Source organism: Octopus sinensis, linkage group LG13 (genome assembly GCF_006345805.1).
Source record: "Octopus sinensis linkage group LG13, ASM634580v1, whole genome shotgun sequence".
In the NCBI taxonomy this organism is placed as follows: Eukaryota; Metazoa; Mollusca; class Cephalopoda; order Octopoda; family Octopodidae; genus Octopus; species Octopus sinensis.
The window spans coordinates 11,795,862-11,814,106 of record NC_043009.1 but is presented as its reverse complement, the minus strand read 5'-3'; the positions used below and the strand labels follow the sequence as shown (position 1 = coordinate 11,814,106).

The 18,245-nt window shown below is 40.5% G+C and overlaps 1 protein-coding gene across 2 annotated transcripts in view; it reads right to left on the bottom strand.

Annotated features, from left to right (window-relative positions):
* The window catches only part of LOC115218500 (ATP-dependent DNA helicase DDX11-like), an 86,711-nt gene that overhangs the window by 52,509 nt on the left and 15,957 nt on the right, over positions 1–18,245 (bottom strand). For both annotated transcript variants that reach the window (XM_029788358.2, XM_036508155.1), the window contains exons 10-14: positions 16,701–16,788; positions 15,375–15,472; positions 14,377–14,472; positions 6,810–6,962; positions 1,413–1,539 (exon numbers count right to left, since the gene is read on the bottom strand). In XM_029788358.2, coding sequence (XP_029644218.1) covers positions 1,413–1,539; positions 6,810–6,962; positions 14,377–14,472; positions 15,375–15,472; positions 16,701–16,788 — 562 coding nt within the window. The remainder of the gene's footprint in view (positions 1–1,412; positions 1,540–6,809; positions 6,963–14,376; positions 14,473–15,374; positions 15,473–16,700; positions 16,789–18,245) is intronic.

Genomic DNA, 18,245 nt, shown 5'->3' with positions numbered 1-18,245 from the left:
AAACTCTTTCTTCCTGCATCTTGCAGCTCACTTGCGATGGACCGGCGTCCCGTCCAGGTGGGGAACCTATACGCCAAAGAAAACAGGGGAAACCGGCCCTTATGAGCCCGGCATGGCTCGAGAAGGAACAAACAAAAGTGATCAGGCAATAGGTATTGTTCAATGCTGGGTAGGTTTTTAACCATTGGTTGATCCTTCCTGGACAGGTCATGCACAGTGGAATAGCTCGAGGCCAGAGCAGTAGAGTTTAATGCGTGTGCTGTGGTTCTCCATTTGGAGCTGACCAGTTTTTGTAGGATGTTGTCACAGAAACCATCAATCAGTATGGTGTTTTTCCAATCCAGTGGTGTTCCAAAGAGGTCGGTTGGCTTCACAATTCCAGAGATGGAATAATCAGGCTTGAATCTTCACAGGGTTGCCATGTAGATGGTTGTGTTTGTAAAAGAAGAGTAATTCATCAAGGGCTCAGATGAGGTTTGCCTCAAGGGAACTCTTTGCTACAAAAAGAGGTCATCAGTATACATGGACTTGCCAGTACCTCCTGACTGGCCCCCATGCCGGTGGCACGTAAAAAACACCCACTTTACTCTCGGAGTGGTTGGCATTGGGAAGGGCATCCAGCTGTAGAAACTCTACCAGATCAGACTGGAGCCTGTTGCAGCCATCTGGTTTGCCAGTCCTCAGTCAAATCATCCAACCCATGCTAGCATGGAAAGCGAACGTTAAATGATGATTATGATGATGATGACACACATACGATAGGGTTCCAAACAAACTCATGAAGAAGCTGCAACATAGTTGTTTGCCCAGCTGAAAATAGTAACCAAATCATACTCCAGCATCTAAAAAGTACCACCTGACTGGCCCCGGTGCCGGTGGCACGTAAAAAGCACCCACTACAATATCAGAGTCGTTGGTATTAGGAAGGGCGTCCAGCTGTAGAAACTCTGCCAGATCAAGACTGGAGCCTTGTGCAGCCATCTGGTCCGCCAGTCCTCAGTCAAATCATCCAACCCATGCTAGCATGGAAATTGGACGTTAAACGACGATGATGTTGATTATGATGATGATGTAAATAGTAGCAAAGTAAAGAAAAAAAAAAGAAAGAGCATTTTCCTTAAAAGAAACATTCATATTTTAAGTAAAATGATAGAACCATGGTATTAAACTGTATCATTTTCTGCGGAAACCTTTACTCCTTTGAAATCAGTAAGTATTAGCCTCAAAAATTTTAATCTTCTCATTGCTGTAGTACAATTTTCCAATTCTTCTCCTCCTGAAACAGCAATTCCCAGGAATTCTTTCTCTATATATTTTCTCAAAATCTACCAACCAATAATGGTTTAAATTTATGTCAAACCAATAAACCACAGAATCTTTTAGCAATTAAACAAAATCTAACCACTACAAACCTCCAATGTATACAACAAATCTGGATAACAGGAACAGAATCTGGTTGGTGTACATTAAATTCTTCGCTTTTAACTTGTTGCGATATCTCTGTATATACTGGCTCAGCTGGGAATGTGCTTGGCACAGCTATAAGGAAACAAAACAATTAGTGGAATTAGATTTGGTACTAGTGTTTTACATATAAATGTAACTAACCAGACAAACTGCAAAAACTTATTCACACTTAAAAGACCAAAAGTATTGGACCAACAATTAGGCACAGGAGTGGCTGTGTGGTAAGTGGCTTGCTTACGAACCACATGGTTCTGGGTTCAGTCCCACTGCGTGGCACCTTGCGCGAGTGTCTTCTACTACAGCCTTGGGCCGACCAAAGCCTTGTAAGTGGATTTGGTAGACGGAAACTGAAAGAAGCCTATCGTAAATATGTGTGTGTGTGTGTGTGTCTGTGTTTGTCCCACCAACATCGCTTGACAACCGATGGAATCTCATCATCATCGTTTAACGTCTGCTTTCCATGCTAGCATGGGTTGGATGGTTCAACTGAGGTCTGGGAAGCCAGAAGGCTGCACCAAGCCCAGTCTGATCTGGCAGTGTTTCTACAGCTGGATGCCCTTCTTAACACCAACCACTCCATAAGTGTAGTGGGTGCTTTTTACGTGCCAGCGGCACAGGTGCCAAACGAGGCTGGCAAACGGCCACGATCGGATGGTGCTTTTAATGTGCCACCGGCACGGAGGCCAGACGAGGCTGGCAACGGCCACAATTGGATTGTGCTTTTTACGTGCCACTGGCACGGAGGCCAGTCGGGGTGGCGCTGGCAAGGGCCACGTTCGGATGGTTCTCGTATGTGCCACTGGCACTGGTATCACAGCTATTATTTCCATTGATGTTGATCGATTTCGATTTTTTGGAATCTGGCCATAATAAATAATAATTCCTATTAATAAACATCTGATGAAGGTTCAGCTTGTTTTTCTCACCTATAATTGCCATTGTGTTGCATTGCTACACAAGAGAGACAACTCTGCTTGCTTCAGTTTGGTTGACTTAGCAAAAAAAAAAGTGTCATCAACATCATTGTTTTAACATCCACTTTCCAATGGTTGCATGGGTTAGATGTGATTTGTAGAAGTAGATTCTCAATGGCCCGATGTTCTTCATGCCACCAGCCCTCATTTGTTCTTTTTTTTTTCACCAAGTAAGTTAATATTTCCACATGATTAAACATGTTTTCATGGGAGTTGAGAAATAAAGGACCCTCCTAGCTGATGGTGCCACTCATAACTATCATGTGGATGTCAAGGTAAGAAGACAGTAAAACACAAACACACCGGTTTCTCTCAGCTTCCGTCGACCAAATCCATTCACATGGCTACTACAGCCCAATAGTAGAAGATGCTTGCCCAAGAAAGACTGAACCCAACCATATGCTTGGGAAGCAAACTTCTTATCAAACTTCTTATCAAACTTCTTATCAAACAGCCTGTGCTTATCAAACTTCTTATCAAACTTCTTATCAAACAGCCTGTGCTTATCAAACTTCTTATCAAACTTCTTATCAAACTTCTTATCAACAGCCTGTGCTTATCAAACTTCTTATCAAACTTCTTATCAAACAGCTGTGCTTATCAAACTTCTTATCAAACAGCCTGTGCTTATCAAACTTCTTATCAAACAGCCTGTGCTTATCAAACTTCTTATCAAACAGCCTGTGCTTATCAAACTTCTTATCAAACAGCCTGTGCTTATCAAACTTCTTATCAAACTTCTTATCAAACAGCCTGTGCTTATCAAACTTCTTATCAAACTTCTTATCAAACTTCTTATCAAACAGCCTGTGCTTATCAAACTTCTTATCAAACTTCTTATCAAACAGCCTGTGCTTATCAAACTTCTTATCAAACTTCTTATCAAACAGCCTGTGCTTATCAAACTTCTTATCAAACAGCCTGTGCTTATCAAACTTCTTATCAAACAGCCTGTGCTTATCAAACTTCTTATCAAACAGCCTGTGCTTATCAAACTTCTTATCAAACAGCCTGTGCTTATCAAACTTCTTATCAAACTTCTTATCAAACAGCCTGTGCTTATCAAACTTCTTATCAAACAGCCTGTGCTTATCAAACTTCTTATCAAACTTCTTATCAAACAGCCTGTGCTTATCAAACTTCTTATCAAACAGCCTGTGCTTATCAAACTTCTTATCAAACAGCCTGTGCTTATCAAACTTCTTATCAAACAGCCTGTGCTTATCAAACTTCTTATCAAACTTCTTATCAAACAGCCTGTGCTTATCAAACTTCTTATCAAACTTCTTATCAAACAGCCTGTGCTTATCAAACTTCTTATCAAACAGCCTGTGCTTATCAAACAGCCTGTGCTTATCAAACTTCTTATCAAACAGCCTGTGCTTATCAAACTTCTTATCAAACTTCTTATCAAACAGCCTGTGCTTATCAAACTTCTTATCAAACAGCCTGTGCTTATCAAACTTCTTATCAAACAGCCTGTGCTTATCAAACTTCTTATCAAACAGCCTGTGCTTATCAAACTTCTTATCAAACTTCTTATCAAATAGCCTGTGCTTATCAAACTTCTTATCAAACTTCTTATCAAACAGCCTGTGCTTATCAAACTTCTTATCAAACAGCCTGTGCTTATCAAACTTCTTATCAAACAGCCTGTGCTTATCAAACTTCTTATCAAACTTCTTATCAAACAGCCTGTGCTTATCAAACTTCTTATCAAACTTCTTATCAAACAGCCTGTGCTTATCAAACTCTTATCAAACAGCCTGTGCTTATCAAACTTCTTATCAAACTTCTTATCAAACAGCCTGTGCTTATCAAACTTCTTATCAAACAGCCTGTGCTTATCAAACTTCTTATCAAACAGCCTGTGCTTATCAAACTTCTTATCAAACAGCCTGTGCTTATCAAACTTCTTATCAAACTTCTTATCAAACAGCCTGTGCTTATCAAACAGCCTGTGCTTATCAAACTTCTTATCAAACTTCTTATCAAACAGCCTGTGCTTATCAAACTTCTTATCAAACAGCCTGTGCTTATCAAACTTCTTATCAAACAGCCTGTGCTTATCAAACTTCTTATCAAACAGCCTGTGCTTATCAAACTTCTTATCAAACAGCCTGTGCTTATCAAACTTCTTATCAAACTTCTTATCAAACAGCCTGTGCTTATCAAACTTCTTATCAAACAGCCTGTGCTTATCAAACTTCTTATCAAACAGCCTGTGCTTATCAAACTTCTTATCAAACAGCCTGTGCTTATCAAACTTCTTATCAAACAGCCTGTGCTTATCAAACTTCTTATCAAACAGCCTGTGCTTATCAAACTTCTTATCAAACTTCTTATCAAACAGCCTGTGCTTATCAAACTTCTTATCAAACAGCCTGTGCTTATCAAACTTCTTATCAAACAGCCTGTGCTTATCAAACTTCTTATCAAACAGCCTGTGCTTATCAAACTTCTTATCAAACAGCCTGTGCTTATCAAACTTCTTATCAAACTTCTTATCAAACAGCCTGTGCTTATCAAACTTCTTATCAAACAGCCTGTGCTTATCAAACTTCTTATCAAACTTCTTATCAAACAGCCTGTGCTTATCAAACTTCTTATAAAACAGCTGTGCTTATCAAACTTCTTATCAAACAGCCTGTGCTTATCAAACTTCTTATCAAACAGCCTGTGCTTATCAAACTTCTTATCAAACAGCCTGTGCTTATCAAACTTCTTATCAAACAGCCTGTGTTATCAAAACTTCTTATCAAACAGCCTGTGCTTATCAAACTTCTTATCAAACAGCCTGTGCTTATCAAACTTCTTATCAAACAGCCTGTGCTTATCAAACAGCCTGTGCTTATCAAACTTCTTATCAAAAGCCTGTGCTTATCAAACTTCTTATCAACAGCCTGTGCTTATCAAACTTCTTATCAAACTTCTTATCAAACAGCCTGTGCTTATCAAACTTCTTATCAAACTTCTTATCAAACAGCCTGTGCTTATCAAACTTATCAAACAGCCTGTGCTTATCAAACTTCTTATCAAACTTCTTATCAAACAGCCTGTGCTTATCAAACTTCTTATCAAACTTCTTATCAAACAGCCTGTGCTTATCAAACTTCTTATCAAACGCCTGTGCTTATCAAACTTCTTATCAAACAGCCTGTGCTTATCAAACTTCTTATCAAACAGCCTGTGCTTATCAAACTTCTTATCAAACAGCCTGTGCTTATCAAACTTCTTATCAAACAGCCTGTGCTTATCAAACTCTTATCAAACTTCTTATCAAACAGCCTGTGCTTATCAAACTTCTTATCAAATAGCCTGTGCTTATCAAACTTCTTATCAAACAGCCTGTGCTTATCAAACTTCTTATCAAACAGCCTGTGCTTATCAAACTTCTTATCAAACAGCCTGTGCTTATCAAACTTCTTATCAAACAGCCTGTGCTTATCAAACTTCTATCAAACAGCCTGTGCTTATCAAACTTTTATCAAACAGCCTGTGCTTATCAAACTTCTTATCAAACAGCCTGTGCTTATCAAACTTCTTATCAAACTTCTTATCAAACAGCCTGTGCTTATCAAACTTCTTATCAAACAGCCTGTGCTTATCAAACTTCTTATCAAACAGCCTGTGCTTATCAAACTTCTTATCAAACTTCTTATCAAACAGCCTGTGCTTATCAAACTTCTTATCAAACTTCTTATCAAACAGCCATGCCTCTGCTTCCAACAGTAAAAACAATTTTTCCAACAAATAAACACAGCAATCAAAGAAACATATTTTATATAAGGAATGTACCGTAAATCCTCGAGTATAATCCGCATTTTTTTCCCAAAATTGAAAGGTCAAAATCCCTAGTGCCTACTATATACAAGGTTAAAAATGAAAAAATTTTCTAAGCAATATCCGAGTCTCTATTTGCTGTCCGACAATGTTTATTCAGACACATTTTGTGATGTCGGACATGAAAATCCCTTAAGCTAAGCCTGAAAGCAATGAAGTCATAAAAGAATCACCCATAACCTGCAGTAAGCAACATTTATTAAAATAAAAGTATTCAGAACACAGAATAACATGTAACAAAAACAATCTGCAAACATATTTACATTCCTATATAACAGCTGAGAACATCACTATTATTGTATTACGCATGCACAGAAGTGTTTGTTCGACTAGGTGCTGCTCGCTTAATTACGCATGACTCAAGTTAGAGAAAGGGTGTGTATTATACACAAGGTTTAGGTTTTTCAGAGGTACAACCCCCTAAAAATCCCCCTGCGTATTATACTCAAGGGCAGACTATACTCGAGAATTTATGGTAATTAAATAAAAAAACAATGAAGAGGAGGAGGTAGGAATATGTCTTACTTGTGACCCAAACACTTCAACACTATGAATGTTGTTGATGGTCTCTAGCAGATTATGAGCTTCATCTATGATAACAATATTACCTTCAAGCTTGATTCCACAGGACTCGCGTGTGGAACGGTGGAGCATCGTGTTGTAAGGCAGCGCAACAATCTGAAAGTTAAGAACACAAAGACAGGTTTCAGGAGAGGTTAACATCGAAATCTCTCTCTATATAAACGGCAGTTTGTCTGTGTGTGTTTCTGTGTGTCTGTTAGGTTGTACCCTCACCCTGACCACGGCTTTCAACCGATTCTGATGAAACTTGACACACACATAGCCCAATGTCATAATTCAAAACTAACGCAGCGAAAACTTTGAAAAGTTTCCCCAGTTCTGAAAGAAATCGATAAATTCGACATTAGGTCGAGAATCAGAAACACAAACCACAGACTGTCTAGGGGACGCAACTCGACCTTTTTAACTAAAAAAAATTTACCATAATTTTTTTTCCATTTTTTGGCTATAACTCTCTAAAAATGCTTTATAGTTATTTCCCTTACAAACCCGAGCAACGCCGGGCGATACTGCTAGTAACCTATAAAGAAGGTACTTGTTTTTTAATGATTTCATGTTTTTTATATAATTAATTTAGGTCAACAAACAAAGCTAATTAAACATCATCATCATCGTTTAACGTCCGCTTTCCATGCTAGCGTGGGTTGGACGATTTGACTGAGGTCTGGTGAACCAGATGGCAGCACCAGGCTCCAATCTGATCTGGCAGTGTTTCTACAGCTGGATGCCCTTCCTAACACCAACCACTCTGAGAGTGTAGTGGGTGTGTTTACGTGCCACTGGCACAAGGGCCAGTCAGGCGGTACTGGCAACAGCCACGCTCAAATGGCACTTTTTATGTGCCACCTGCACATGAGCCAGTCTAGCGGTACTGGCAACGACCTAGCTCAAATGTATTTTTCATGTTCCACAGGCACAAATGCCAGTAAGGCAACGCAGGTAACGATCACGCTCGAATGGTGCTTTTAATGTGCCATTGGCACGGAGGCCAGCTTGTTGCTCTGGCAATGATCACGCTCATATGCTACTCTCAGAACTCCACTAGCACAGATGCCAATCATCAAATTTGATTTCGATCTTATATATATATAACTACAGCAAAGTTACAGTTCTGTGGTCATGGTTTGTCTTTAACCTTTCAGCATTTAATCTGACTATATCCAGCCCAAATATTGTGCATGTTTTATGATCAAACTGGCCAAATCCTGCCTCTCACACTTATCCTACAATGTCATTTTGAAAATATACAATCACACCATGGAAATCACAAAGCTACAACATAAGTGATTATATAATAATAATGAAATTATTGTATACAGTGCTCAGGTGCACCACAACTTGTCAAAAGTGCGTATAAAGCATATGCAGTAATGTACAAATGTCTGGAAAGTGAACAGTGTATGAGTCAGATACATGCCTGCGTGTGTATGGAGGGGAGAAAATCAGGTGTAGTGTTGGCGAATCTCAGGAAGCATGGAAGTTTTGAAGGATGCAGTGCTCTAACAACTGATGCCGGCAGTTTGTTCCATGCTTCAGCAACTCTTAGCATGAAAACATAATCGACTAAATCCGTTTGTCTGTCCTTGTTTGTCCCCTCTATGTTTAGCCCCTTGTGGGCAATAAAGAAATAGGAAATAAAAAATAATAATAATAATAATAATAATAATAATAATGAAATTATTGTATACAGTGCTCAGGTGCACCACAACTTGTCAGAAAGTGCATATAAAGTACATGCAGTAGTGTAGAAATGTCTGGGTGTATGGAGGGAAGAAAATCAAGTGTAGTGTTGGCGAATCTCAGGAAGCATGAAAGTTTTGAAGGAAGCAGTGCTCCGACAACTAACAACTGATGTCGGCAGTTTGTTCCACGCTTCAGCAACTCTCAGCGTGAAAAAATGTTTCCTGAAGTCATGGGAGCTGTGCTGTTTTCTTACTTTGTAAATATGTCCACGGGTGTTAGATGGGTGGAGTTTGAAGAGGTGCTCAGAGTTATTGTTTGTGCGATGGTTGATAATTTTATGGGTGTCTGCCAAGTCAGCTGCCAGACGTCGGAGTTTCAATGTGTCCATGCCCAGGGAGGTAAGGCATTCAGGATATGGCAAATGCCTGATGGAGGGTATTCTTTTGGTTGCACGTCGCTGAACAGCTTCCTGACGATTGATGTCCTGGGCAAGATAGGGGCTCCAGACCGGCGATGCAAACTCCAGGTGAGGTCTTACCATAGCTATATACAGCCGCAGATAGATAGCCGGAGAGCGGCTCACAAAGGATTAGGTGAGTGATGCCAAGACACCCTCAGCCTTCTTGACAATTTTAGCGATGTGTTTTGTCCAACGCAAATCGCTGTCGACAATAACACCCAGGTCACGTTCACTTGAAGACTTTTTGAGACTAGTGTTGTGGAGGGAGTAGGTGGACGCTGGGTTTCTCTTCCCAAAATGCATGGTGGTACATTTGTCCACAGCCAGCTTGAGTTGCCAGTCCATGATCCACTGCTGCATTGTGTCCAGGTCTGCTTGCAATAGAGATCCATAGTGTATAGGATTTGACCTCTTTATTTCGAGGTACAGCTTGATGTCATCTGCATATTTCAGCACTGTGGCATTCTTTAAGTTGGCATCTATGTCATTAACATATGCAACAAATAAAAGAGGGCCAAGAACAGATCCCTGCGGCACACCAGATGTCATCTCATAGGGCAAAGAGTGCTGTCCTAGAACTGTGACAACCTCTTTTCGGCCGAAAATAAAGGACTTTAACCAGTTATAGAGTTCGTCTCTTACACCCAACGCAGAAAGCTTCACCATAAGTCTTTTGTGTGGCACAGAGTTAAAAGCCTTAGCAAAGTCCAGGTAAACAACATCCACCCAGGATCCGCGATCAGTGATTTGGGTAACATCCTCAAGAAACTCGATGAGTTGATTACAGCAGCTGGAGTTAGGAATAAATCCGAATTGTGACGGCTGGATGAGGCTGTGAGACTTCCAGAAGTTCCAGAGGGTTTCTCTGATACAGGATTCCATCAGTTTGGCGATGCAGCTGGTAAGACTGACGGGGCGATAGTTGACAGGCGATGTGCGGTCCCCTTTTTTGAACAGAGGGATGACACTGGCAGTTTTCCACTGTTCTGGAGTAACACCATTGTCAAGACAGAATTGGAAGAATAGAGAAAGTTGGCTTAGAAGAAAGTACCCACCGCGTTTTAGAAGTAGGTACATAACACCATCGAGACCAGGAGAGGCATAATTGCGTTTATTCTTTAGGTGGCGTTGCAGCATTGCTGGTGTAAATTGCATAGAAGATATAGAGTCCGATGTCAGTGGTGATGATGATGGAACATTTTGGTCTTCGACAGTAAAGATGCCGGCATAGCATCAGGCAATGATTTCTGCACATTCTTCGGGATTGCCAGTAATCTGTCCTGTGTAGGGATTGCGAAGGGGACCAACAGGAGAGTGGGTTCTCTGCTTTGAGTGCACATACTTCCAGAACCCTTTGCTGTCAGGGTTAGCTGCAATGCGATGTTCAAATTCAAGCACTGCCTTTTTTGTCATCTGCTTGAGGTGGTTGGCTGACCTATTGTGCTTTTTCCTGTTGCTTTCTGATTTGTGCAATTTGTATTCCCGTTCAGCATTACGGCGTTCTTTCCTGGCAAGTCGGACTGCTGCAGTCTCCCAAATTGCACTATTGGGTGGTTTTTTGTGCTTGAGTGGCACTGATGCTGCACATGCTGCCCATATTGAATTCAGAATGTTCTGGAGTATAGTGTTCACATCTCCAGAGGCATAAAATTCACGCCAGTTTGGGCGTTGCAGCTCAGTACAATAAGAGCTCCAGTTTGCTTTATTCCAGTCAAAGCGGGCAATCTGAAGATGGTTGTGTTTTTTGTTACAACCAATCAGAGACAAGTCGGCCATGATCATGGAATGATCAGAGTCACCCAAAGGTTCTTCAGTAGCGACACTAATAATTGTTTCAGGAGAAGCGGTAAGTATCAGATCCAAAGTGTTGTCACCCCTTGTGGGGGAGGTAACAACTTGGGACCAATTCGAATTCAGCACCAGTTCAAGGAAATCGTCTGCACTTTGCGGCCAACGGAAGGCCTCCCAGTCAATCTCAGGGAAATTGAAGTCCCCCGCAACATACACATATGTGGCCGTTTTCATGGTAGCCGCCCTGAGGATATCAAAAAGCTGTGCGTTTTGGCGATAATTTGGAGGACGGTAAACGACTCCGAGCAGAATAAGATGCCATGCAGTGGAACTGAACCTAAGACCTAGTGGTTTGGAAGTAAGCTTCTTAATCACATAGTCATACCAACACTGATAAGGACAGTATAGTAAAATTTAAATGAGATTTGGCTCTTAATTATATTACAGATATGAAAACCATGTGGAGGCACATTTTGACTTGAGAAATACATTATATTTCTTTATTGCCCACAAGGGGCTAAACATAGAGAGACAAACAAAGGGATTAAGTCAACTACATCGACCCCAGTGCATAACTGGTACTTTATTTAAAGTCATGGGAGCTGTGCAGTTTTCTGACTTTGTAAACATGTCCACGGGTGTTAGACAAATGGAGTTTGAAAAGGTGCTCAGAGTTATTGTTTATAAGATGAAAACAACGTGAATAAACATTACATTGAATGCTAAAGAATTAAAAGGCAAAAAAAAAAAACATATGATTAACCAAATATTTCTAATTTATGTTCCCTTTCAAAAGTAGTTAAAGCAACAGTTGAAGTTTTCAAATTGTTGCCTCTTTGTTTATTTTATATATATATTTTTGTTTCTTTTTTTTTTTTAGTTGCTTATCCCAGCAATCCTTAATCTTTTAAAATTCATTGAATGCCAGAGATCAAATAAAAATTGGAGGATACACATCACATAGGTAGTTTTGAAAGAATTTAATCAGTTTTAAAGTTAATATTTACATACACACACACAAACACTTCGCTTTATTAATTATAGTTGTATATAACAAAATTCATGCGGTTCATCTTGAGACCTACTGCAGAGCTTTTGATGTCGAGCTCCGTCAGCATGGTCTGAAGCTAATCTGTGTTTTCAGAAAGTAGTCCGGCTTGAGAGATGTCATCGCAGAGTATACATGCAGCAAGTATAGATGGGCTGGACACGTCGCCCGGCTCACCGATAATCGGTGGACGCACGCAGTTGTTGAGTGGTACCCGCGCGAGCAGAAAAGACCATCCAGAAGACCTCCACGATGGTGGAATTACCATTTCAGGAGGACGATTGGGATCACGTGGATGAGAAAGGCGCGATCCAGAGAGGAGTGGATAGCGTGCTGTGACCAGCAGTGTCAAATGGACGCCTGACTGGTCGGTCAAGGTGATAACAAAATTATGACTAACAGATAAAAATTAGAATTGTTTCTAAAATCTTACATTATAGAGAAAAAAAAAAAACAACTGTATCACATCAAGGTACTCTATGAAGTATACCAGAGTACCATGGGGTACCATTTGAAAACAACTGCTTTGTGCATCAATGGGCTAAAGACAATTGAGTGCAGTTAACTTAAGCTCTGAACGGATCTTTTCGGTTTGAACGGCAGTTTTTAACATAATTTCTAGGTAACTAAAAAATTTAAAACTTCGTATACTGGTAGAATGTGTTTATAAAACATCTTTTTCTCTTGGCTTTATTGAGAAAATTGTATAGTTTGTAAGATATTTGTTTTTTTTTCTTTCTTCAATTTCTGCAATTTCAACCAATCACTGACGTCTACTGAGGTAACAAAAACATTGTGCCATATGAATATGTCCCTTGTTTAAGAAACAGATTGGGTTTATTTACATTAGTGAAGAAAAAAGATACCCTTCCCCCACCCCTAACCCTAACCCTAAAACAGATTGAAATGCAATAGATCGATACTAGGGTCATAATTATGGGTGACAACCCACTGAACTCCTTATGGAATATAAGGCATTAATGATTTTTCTCCCCTGTTTCTGACTCTGAGCTGTCTTTTCTGCTCCTTTCCTATCCCAGGGTTTGATGGTTTTAAATTGTCATCAAAGCTTTGGTAACTTTGTTTTTTTTTTTCTTGGTAGTGCTATTAACTCTATTCAAATTCATTTTCACTCCTGGGGGAAAAAAGCAGTCCATTTTAGTTGGGCTTCAATCCTTTGATTTGTTCAGCATGGGAGGCCCTGTCAAGAGCTTGTGTTCTGCTGGCATAGATATCAGGGTCACTGAGGCACACAAACCGTGGACATTGCAGCAAAGCCTGGACCTTGTGGTGGGAGTGAAGTTATGACAGATAACATTTAGGCTTTGTTTTATGTCTGTGTGATTTACTAAAGGGAGAAAGAAGGACAGCATATAACCATTAATTGTGCTGGACCTTTAGAACTGGTGGACAGTGGGGAGGGTGTAAGTAAACATGACCAGTGCAGGAGTGGCTGTGTGGTAAGTAGCTTGCTTACCAACCACATGGTTCCGGGTTCAGTCCTACTGCATGGCACCTTGGGAAAGTGTGTTCTACTATAGCCTCTGACCGACCAAAGCCTTATGAGTGGATTTGGTAGACGGAAACTGAAAGAAGCCCGTCGTATATATGTATATGTATATATATATGTATGTATGTGTGTGTCTGTTTGTCCCCCCAACATCACTTGACAACCGATGCTGGTGTGTTTACATCCCCATAACTAAGTGGTTCGGCAAAAGAGACCGATAGGCTTACAAAGAATAAGTCCTAGGGTCAATTTTCTCGACTAAGGGTAGTGCTCCAGCATGGCTGCAGTCAAATGACTGAAAGAAAGAAAAAAGTAAAAGAGTGGCTGCTGCTAACCATAGCCTGGATCATTGTAAGCAGCACTATTAAAGATAGAACACACAGACAGGTTTGCCAGAAAATAAGGTGACCTTCTGGACCTCTGGCTGGGATCTTCAAGATCTTGATGCAATTTAAGTTTTCTGCAGGAGAAAGTAGCAGATAAGAGAAGCTGTATGTTATACATCATCGTTCAAGAAGACCCGGCAGGACAAGTGAGACCATAACCCAGGGCCTTTACCCGGGATGTAGCCATTGGACACAAAACTCTGCTTGGGAAGACCTGTTGAGGCAAGTGAAATCAAAATCGATCAGAAAATCAATGGAAACTGTAGTTGTGATACCAGTGCCGGTGGCACATAAAAAGCACCATCTGAACGTGGCCATTGCCAGCGCCGCCTTGACTGGCTTCCATGCCGGTGGCACGTAAAATGCACCAACTGGTTGTGGCCGTTGCCAGCCTCGCCTGGCACCTGTGCAGGTGGCACGTAAAAGGCACCCACTACACTCACGGTGTGGTTGGCGTTAGGAAGGGCATCAAGCTGTAGAAACACTGCCAGATCAGACTGGAGCCTGGTGCAGCCTCCTGGCTTCCCAGATCCCCGGTCGAACCGTCCAACCCATGCTAGCATGGAGAACAGATGTTAAACGATGATGATGATGATAAAAAAAACACACAATACTTATGAAACTAGACTTACCTCTGCTGCTGCAATACTAAAACGTGTGCCATAATACGGACAACATTTCATTTGTTTTCCCAGGTTAACGAGTTGTTCAATGTCTCTAACTTCAGTCTACAAAGAAATAAGATATTTATATTGAAATAAAAAGATTCGAGTGAGGTTGTTGCCAGTACCGCCTGACTGGCTCCCGTGCCGGTGGCACGTAAAAAGCACCCATTACACTCTCAGAGTGGTTGGCGTTAGGAAGGGCATCCAGCTGTAGAAACTCTGCCAGATCAAGATTGGACCTGGTGCAGTCATCTGATTCGCCAGACCTCAGTCAAAATCGTCCAACCCATGCTAGCATGGAAAACGATGATGATGATGATTTATATTACAGTAGAAGTCACTTTCTTAGATCACTTTGGAAGAAGTCTTTTCAATAACAATGACTGGATGACATCTAGACCTTTGATTATAATAAACAGACAATTTTTTAATTATTCTTAAGAGTTTATTTTATAAGAATTTATTTTAGAAGACTTTGTTTTTCTATAGCCCAATGACTCATAAGGCCAGTGGTTGGCATTAGGAAGGGCATCCAGCTGTAGAAACACTGCCAGATCAGACTGGGCCTGGTGCAGCCTTCTGGCTTCCCAGACCCCAGTTGAACTGTCCAATCCATGCTAGCATGGAAAGCGGATGCTAAACGATGATGATGATGGAACATGTCAATTACATTGAGTCTAATACTTGATGGTCAGTTATTTTACCAAAATCAAAGGGATGGAAAGCAAACTTGACCTCAGCAGGATTTGAACTAAGACCATAAAGAACCAGAAGAGATGTCACTAAGCATTTTGTTTGATGTGCTAACAATGCTGCCAAGCTCACCACCTTGTTTTTTAAAATATTTCCTGTGATTATAATAAGTGACTTCTAACATTTGTAGTTTTTAACAAGCAACAACAAAGCCTCAAATAAATCCCAATTGGCTATCATACTAATTCAAAACAGAAAATTAAAAATCTTACAAGAATTCTATCTCTATAATGCTCAATTCTTTCTACTTTGTAGAATGGACAACTGGCCTGTTTTTGTTTCTTTGGTTGTTTTTCTTTGGTACTTGAACCTGGAAGTATAATAAAGTAGAATAACAGAACTGCTATGCAAGAAAGTGAGTTTTTTATGCCATGAGAATGCAATGGTATATTTATATTTGCTAAATATAGAGATGTTTCAGTTAAAATTTATATCACAAATAAATTCTTTTTGATTAAAGATAAATAATTTTTTGTCAATTTTTTACCCTCATTCATTTTATTTATTTTCTTATTAGCAAATAAAACAGTATCAGAAGAAAGTTCTGTAGAATTAATACGAACGAATCCCATGCTATCAGCTCAACTGGATTCAGTTTACCTCCGAATTTGCTACCAGATATCAATTCTTTGATTTTGGATCCAATGAAAATTCTGGCTTTCAGTTTTGCGTCACTTTTCTCTGCACCTAATTTTACTTGTAAGTACTGGAAGGCACAACCAACGTGTGTCATTGCTTTTACAAAGATTTTCATGAGGCTGAGTTTGATGTGAAGGGGTGGAAGGAAGAAATTTTGCGGGTCTACCAGTGGCATATGTTGATGTGATGGGGTGAAAGGAAGATTTTTTGCGGGTCTACAAGTGGCATATGTTGCGCATTGTACCGACCAACTATGTGCTCATCTCTTTTTGGTCACTCCGAGAGTGTAGTGGGTGCTTTTACGTACCACCAGCATGGGGGGGCCAATCAGGCGTTACTGACAATGACAACGCTAGAATCTTTTTACACATGCCAACGGCACAGGTGCCAGTAAGGCGATGCTGGTAACGATCTCGCTTGAATGGTGCCTCGTACACGCCACTGGTACGGAAGCCAGTTGGCCGCTCTGGCAACGATCATGCTCGGATGGTGCTCTTAGCACCCTACTAGGACGGGGCACAAGTGCCAGTAAGGCGAAGCTGGTAACGATCACACTCGAATGGTGCCTTTTATGTGCCACTGGCACGGAAGCCGGTTAGCCTCTCTGTCAACGATCATGCTCGTATGGTGCTCGTGCCCGCCAGTGAAACATAAATGTATTGAAAAGGTTGCAAGACGCAACGAAAATTTTAGGAAAATAAAAATAAGAAATAAGTGGAAATTTTACCAGTGAGTATGTTAGATTATAAGGCACAAAAAGAAAATGACTCCGCAGACACAATAGAATATGCTTCAACACACGAACTCATATAAAGAATCTTGCAAACCAAATCCAAAAACGAAACTTAGTTTTTAAATAAAGCAAAAGGATATTAAGTCCATTTTAGAGAGAATCTTACTTTTTTTAGATTTCTGCAATTCCAAACACTGGTCATTTATTAAAGTTAAAGACTTTAAACGTTGGACATTCTCATTGATACACATATTCTGCAACAGAAAAATAGGGGTCACAATGAAGTAGTATAACAGAGAAACATGAAAAATAGCAAACAGATGCACATTGCCTTGCTACAGGTGAGGCCTTTTAAATCTGGCAACATTGGGATTTGGCTTTTACTGATTCACAGACAGATGCCAGAAAACAGAAACCGATTCCTAAGGAAAGTGCCATTACATTCCACAGATGTCCTTGACAACTTATTCCATATATAGTTGCAGGCATAACAGTGTAGTAAGAAGCTTGCTTCCCAACCAAATGGTTCCAGATTCAAGCCCACTGCATGGCATCTTGGGCAAGTGTCTTCTACTATAGCCTCATGCTGACCAAAGCCCTGTGAGTGGATTTGGTAGAGGGAAACTGAAAGAATCCCAATTCATATGTGTGTGTGTGTGTGTGTGTGTCTCCTACTACTGCTTGACTACTGGTGTTGGTTGGTTTACGTTCCCATAACTCAGCAGTTCAGCCAAGTACCAGGCGTTAAAAACCAAGTACTAGGGTTGATTCATTCAACTAAAGAATTCATCAAGGTGGTGCTCCAGCATGGCCGCAGTCTAGTGACTGAAACAAGTAAAAAAAAAAAACATAAAAGACATACCTTGATGTCTTATGAAAGCCAGAAAAAATGTCCGCTTTCCATGCTGGCATGGGTTGGACGGTTTGACTGAGGACTGGCAAACCAGGAGGCTGCACCAGGCTCCAATCTTGATCTGGCAGAGTTTCTACAGCTGGATGCCTTTTCTAATGCCAACCACTCCAAGAGTGTAGTGGGTGCATTTACATGCCACAGGTGGTTCTGTCAACGACCATGCTCAAAAGGTGTTTTTACGTGCTACCTGCATGGGAGCCAGTCTGGCGGCACTGGCAACGACCACGCTCGAATGTTGTTCTCCATGTGCCATTAAGGTGACGCTAGCAACGATTACACTCAAATGGTGCTTTTCATGTGTCACTGGCACAGGAGCCAATCTGTGGCCCTAGCAACGATCATGCTCAGATGTGCTTTTAACATTCCACTGGCACAATTCCAATTAAGAGGTACTGTCATCGGCCAGGTCAGCGATTTTGATTTGTTTAAGGCAAAAAGCAACTTATATAATATAATTGTCATAATTATTAAACATTGCTATAGGCATAGGAGTGGCTGTGTGGTAAGTAGCTTGTTTACGAAAGACATGGTTCCGGGTTCAGTCCCACTGCATGGCACCTTGGGCAAGTGTCTTCTACTACAGCCTCAGGGTGACCAAAGCCTTATGAATGGATTTGGTAGACGGAAACTGAAAGAAGCCCGTTGTATATCTCTTATTATAAAAGGCAGATTTTATCTGCCTCCCTTTGTAAGTTATAGAAATCTACAATATAGGATTTCTTCAATTACAATTTACCTAGCATTTTTAAGAGTAGAATGCATCGGGTCATGCCAGGTCCAGTTTTTAAAATTTAAACT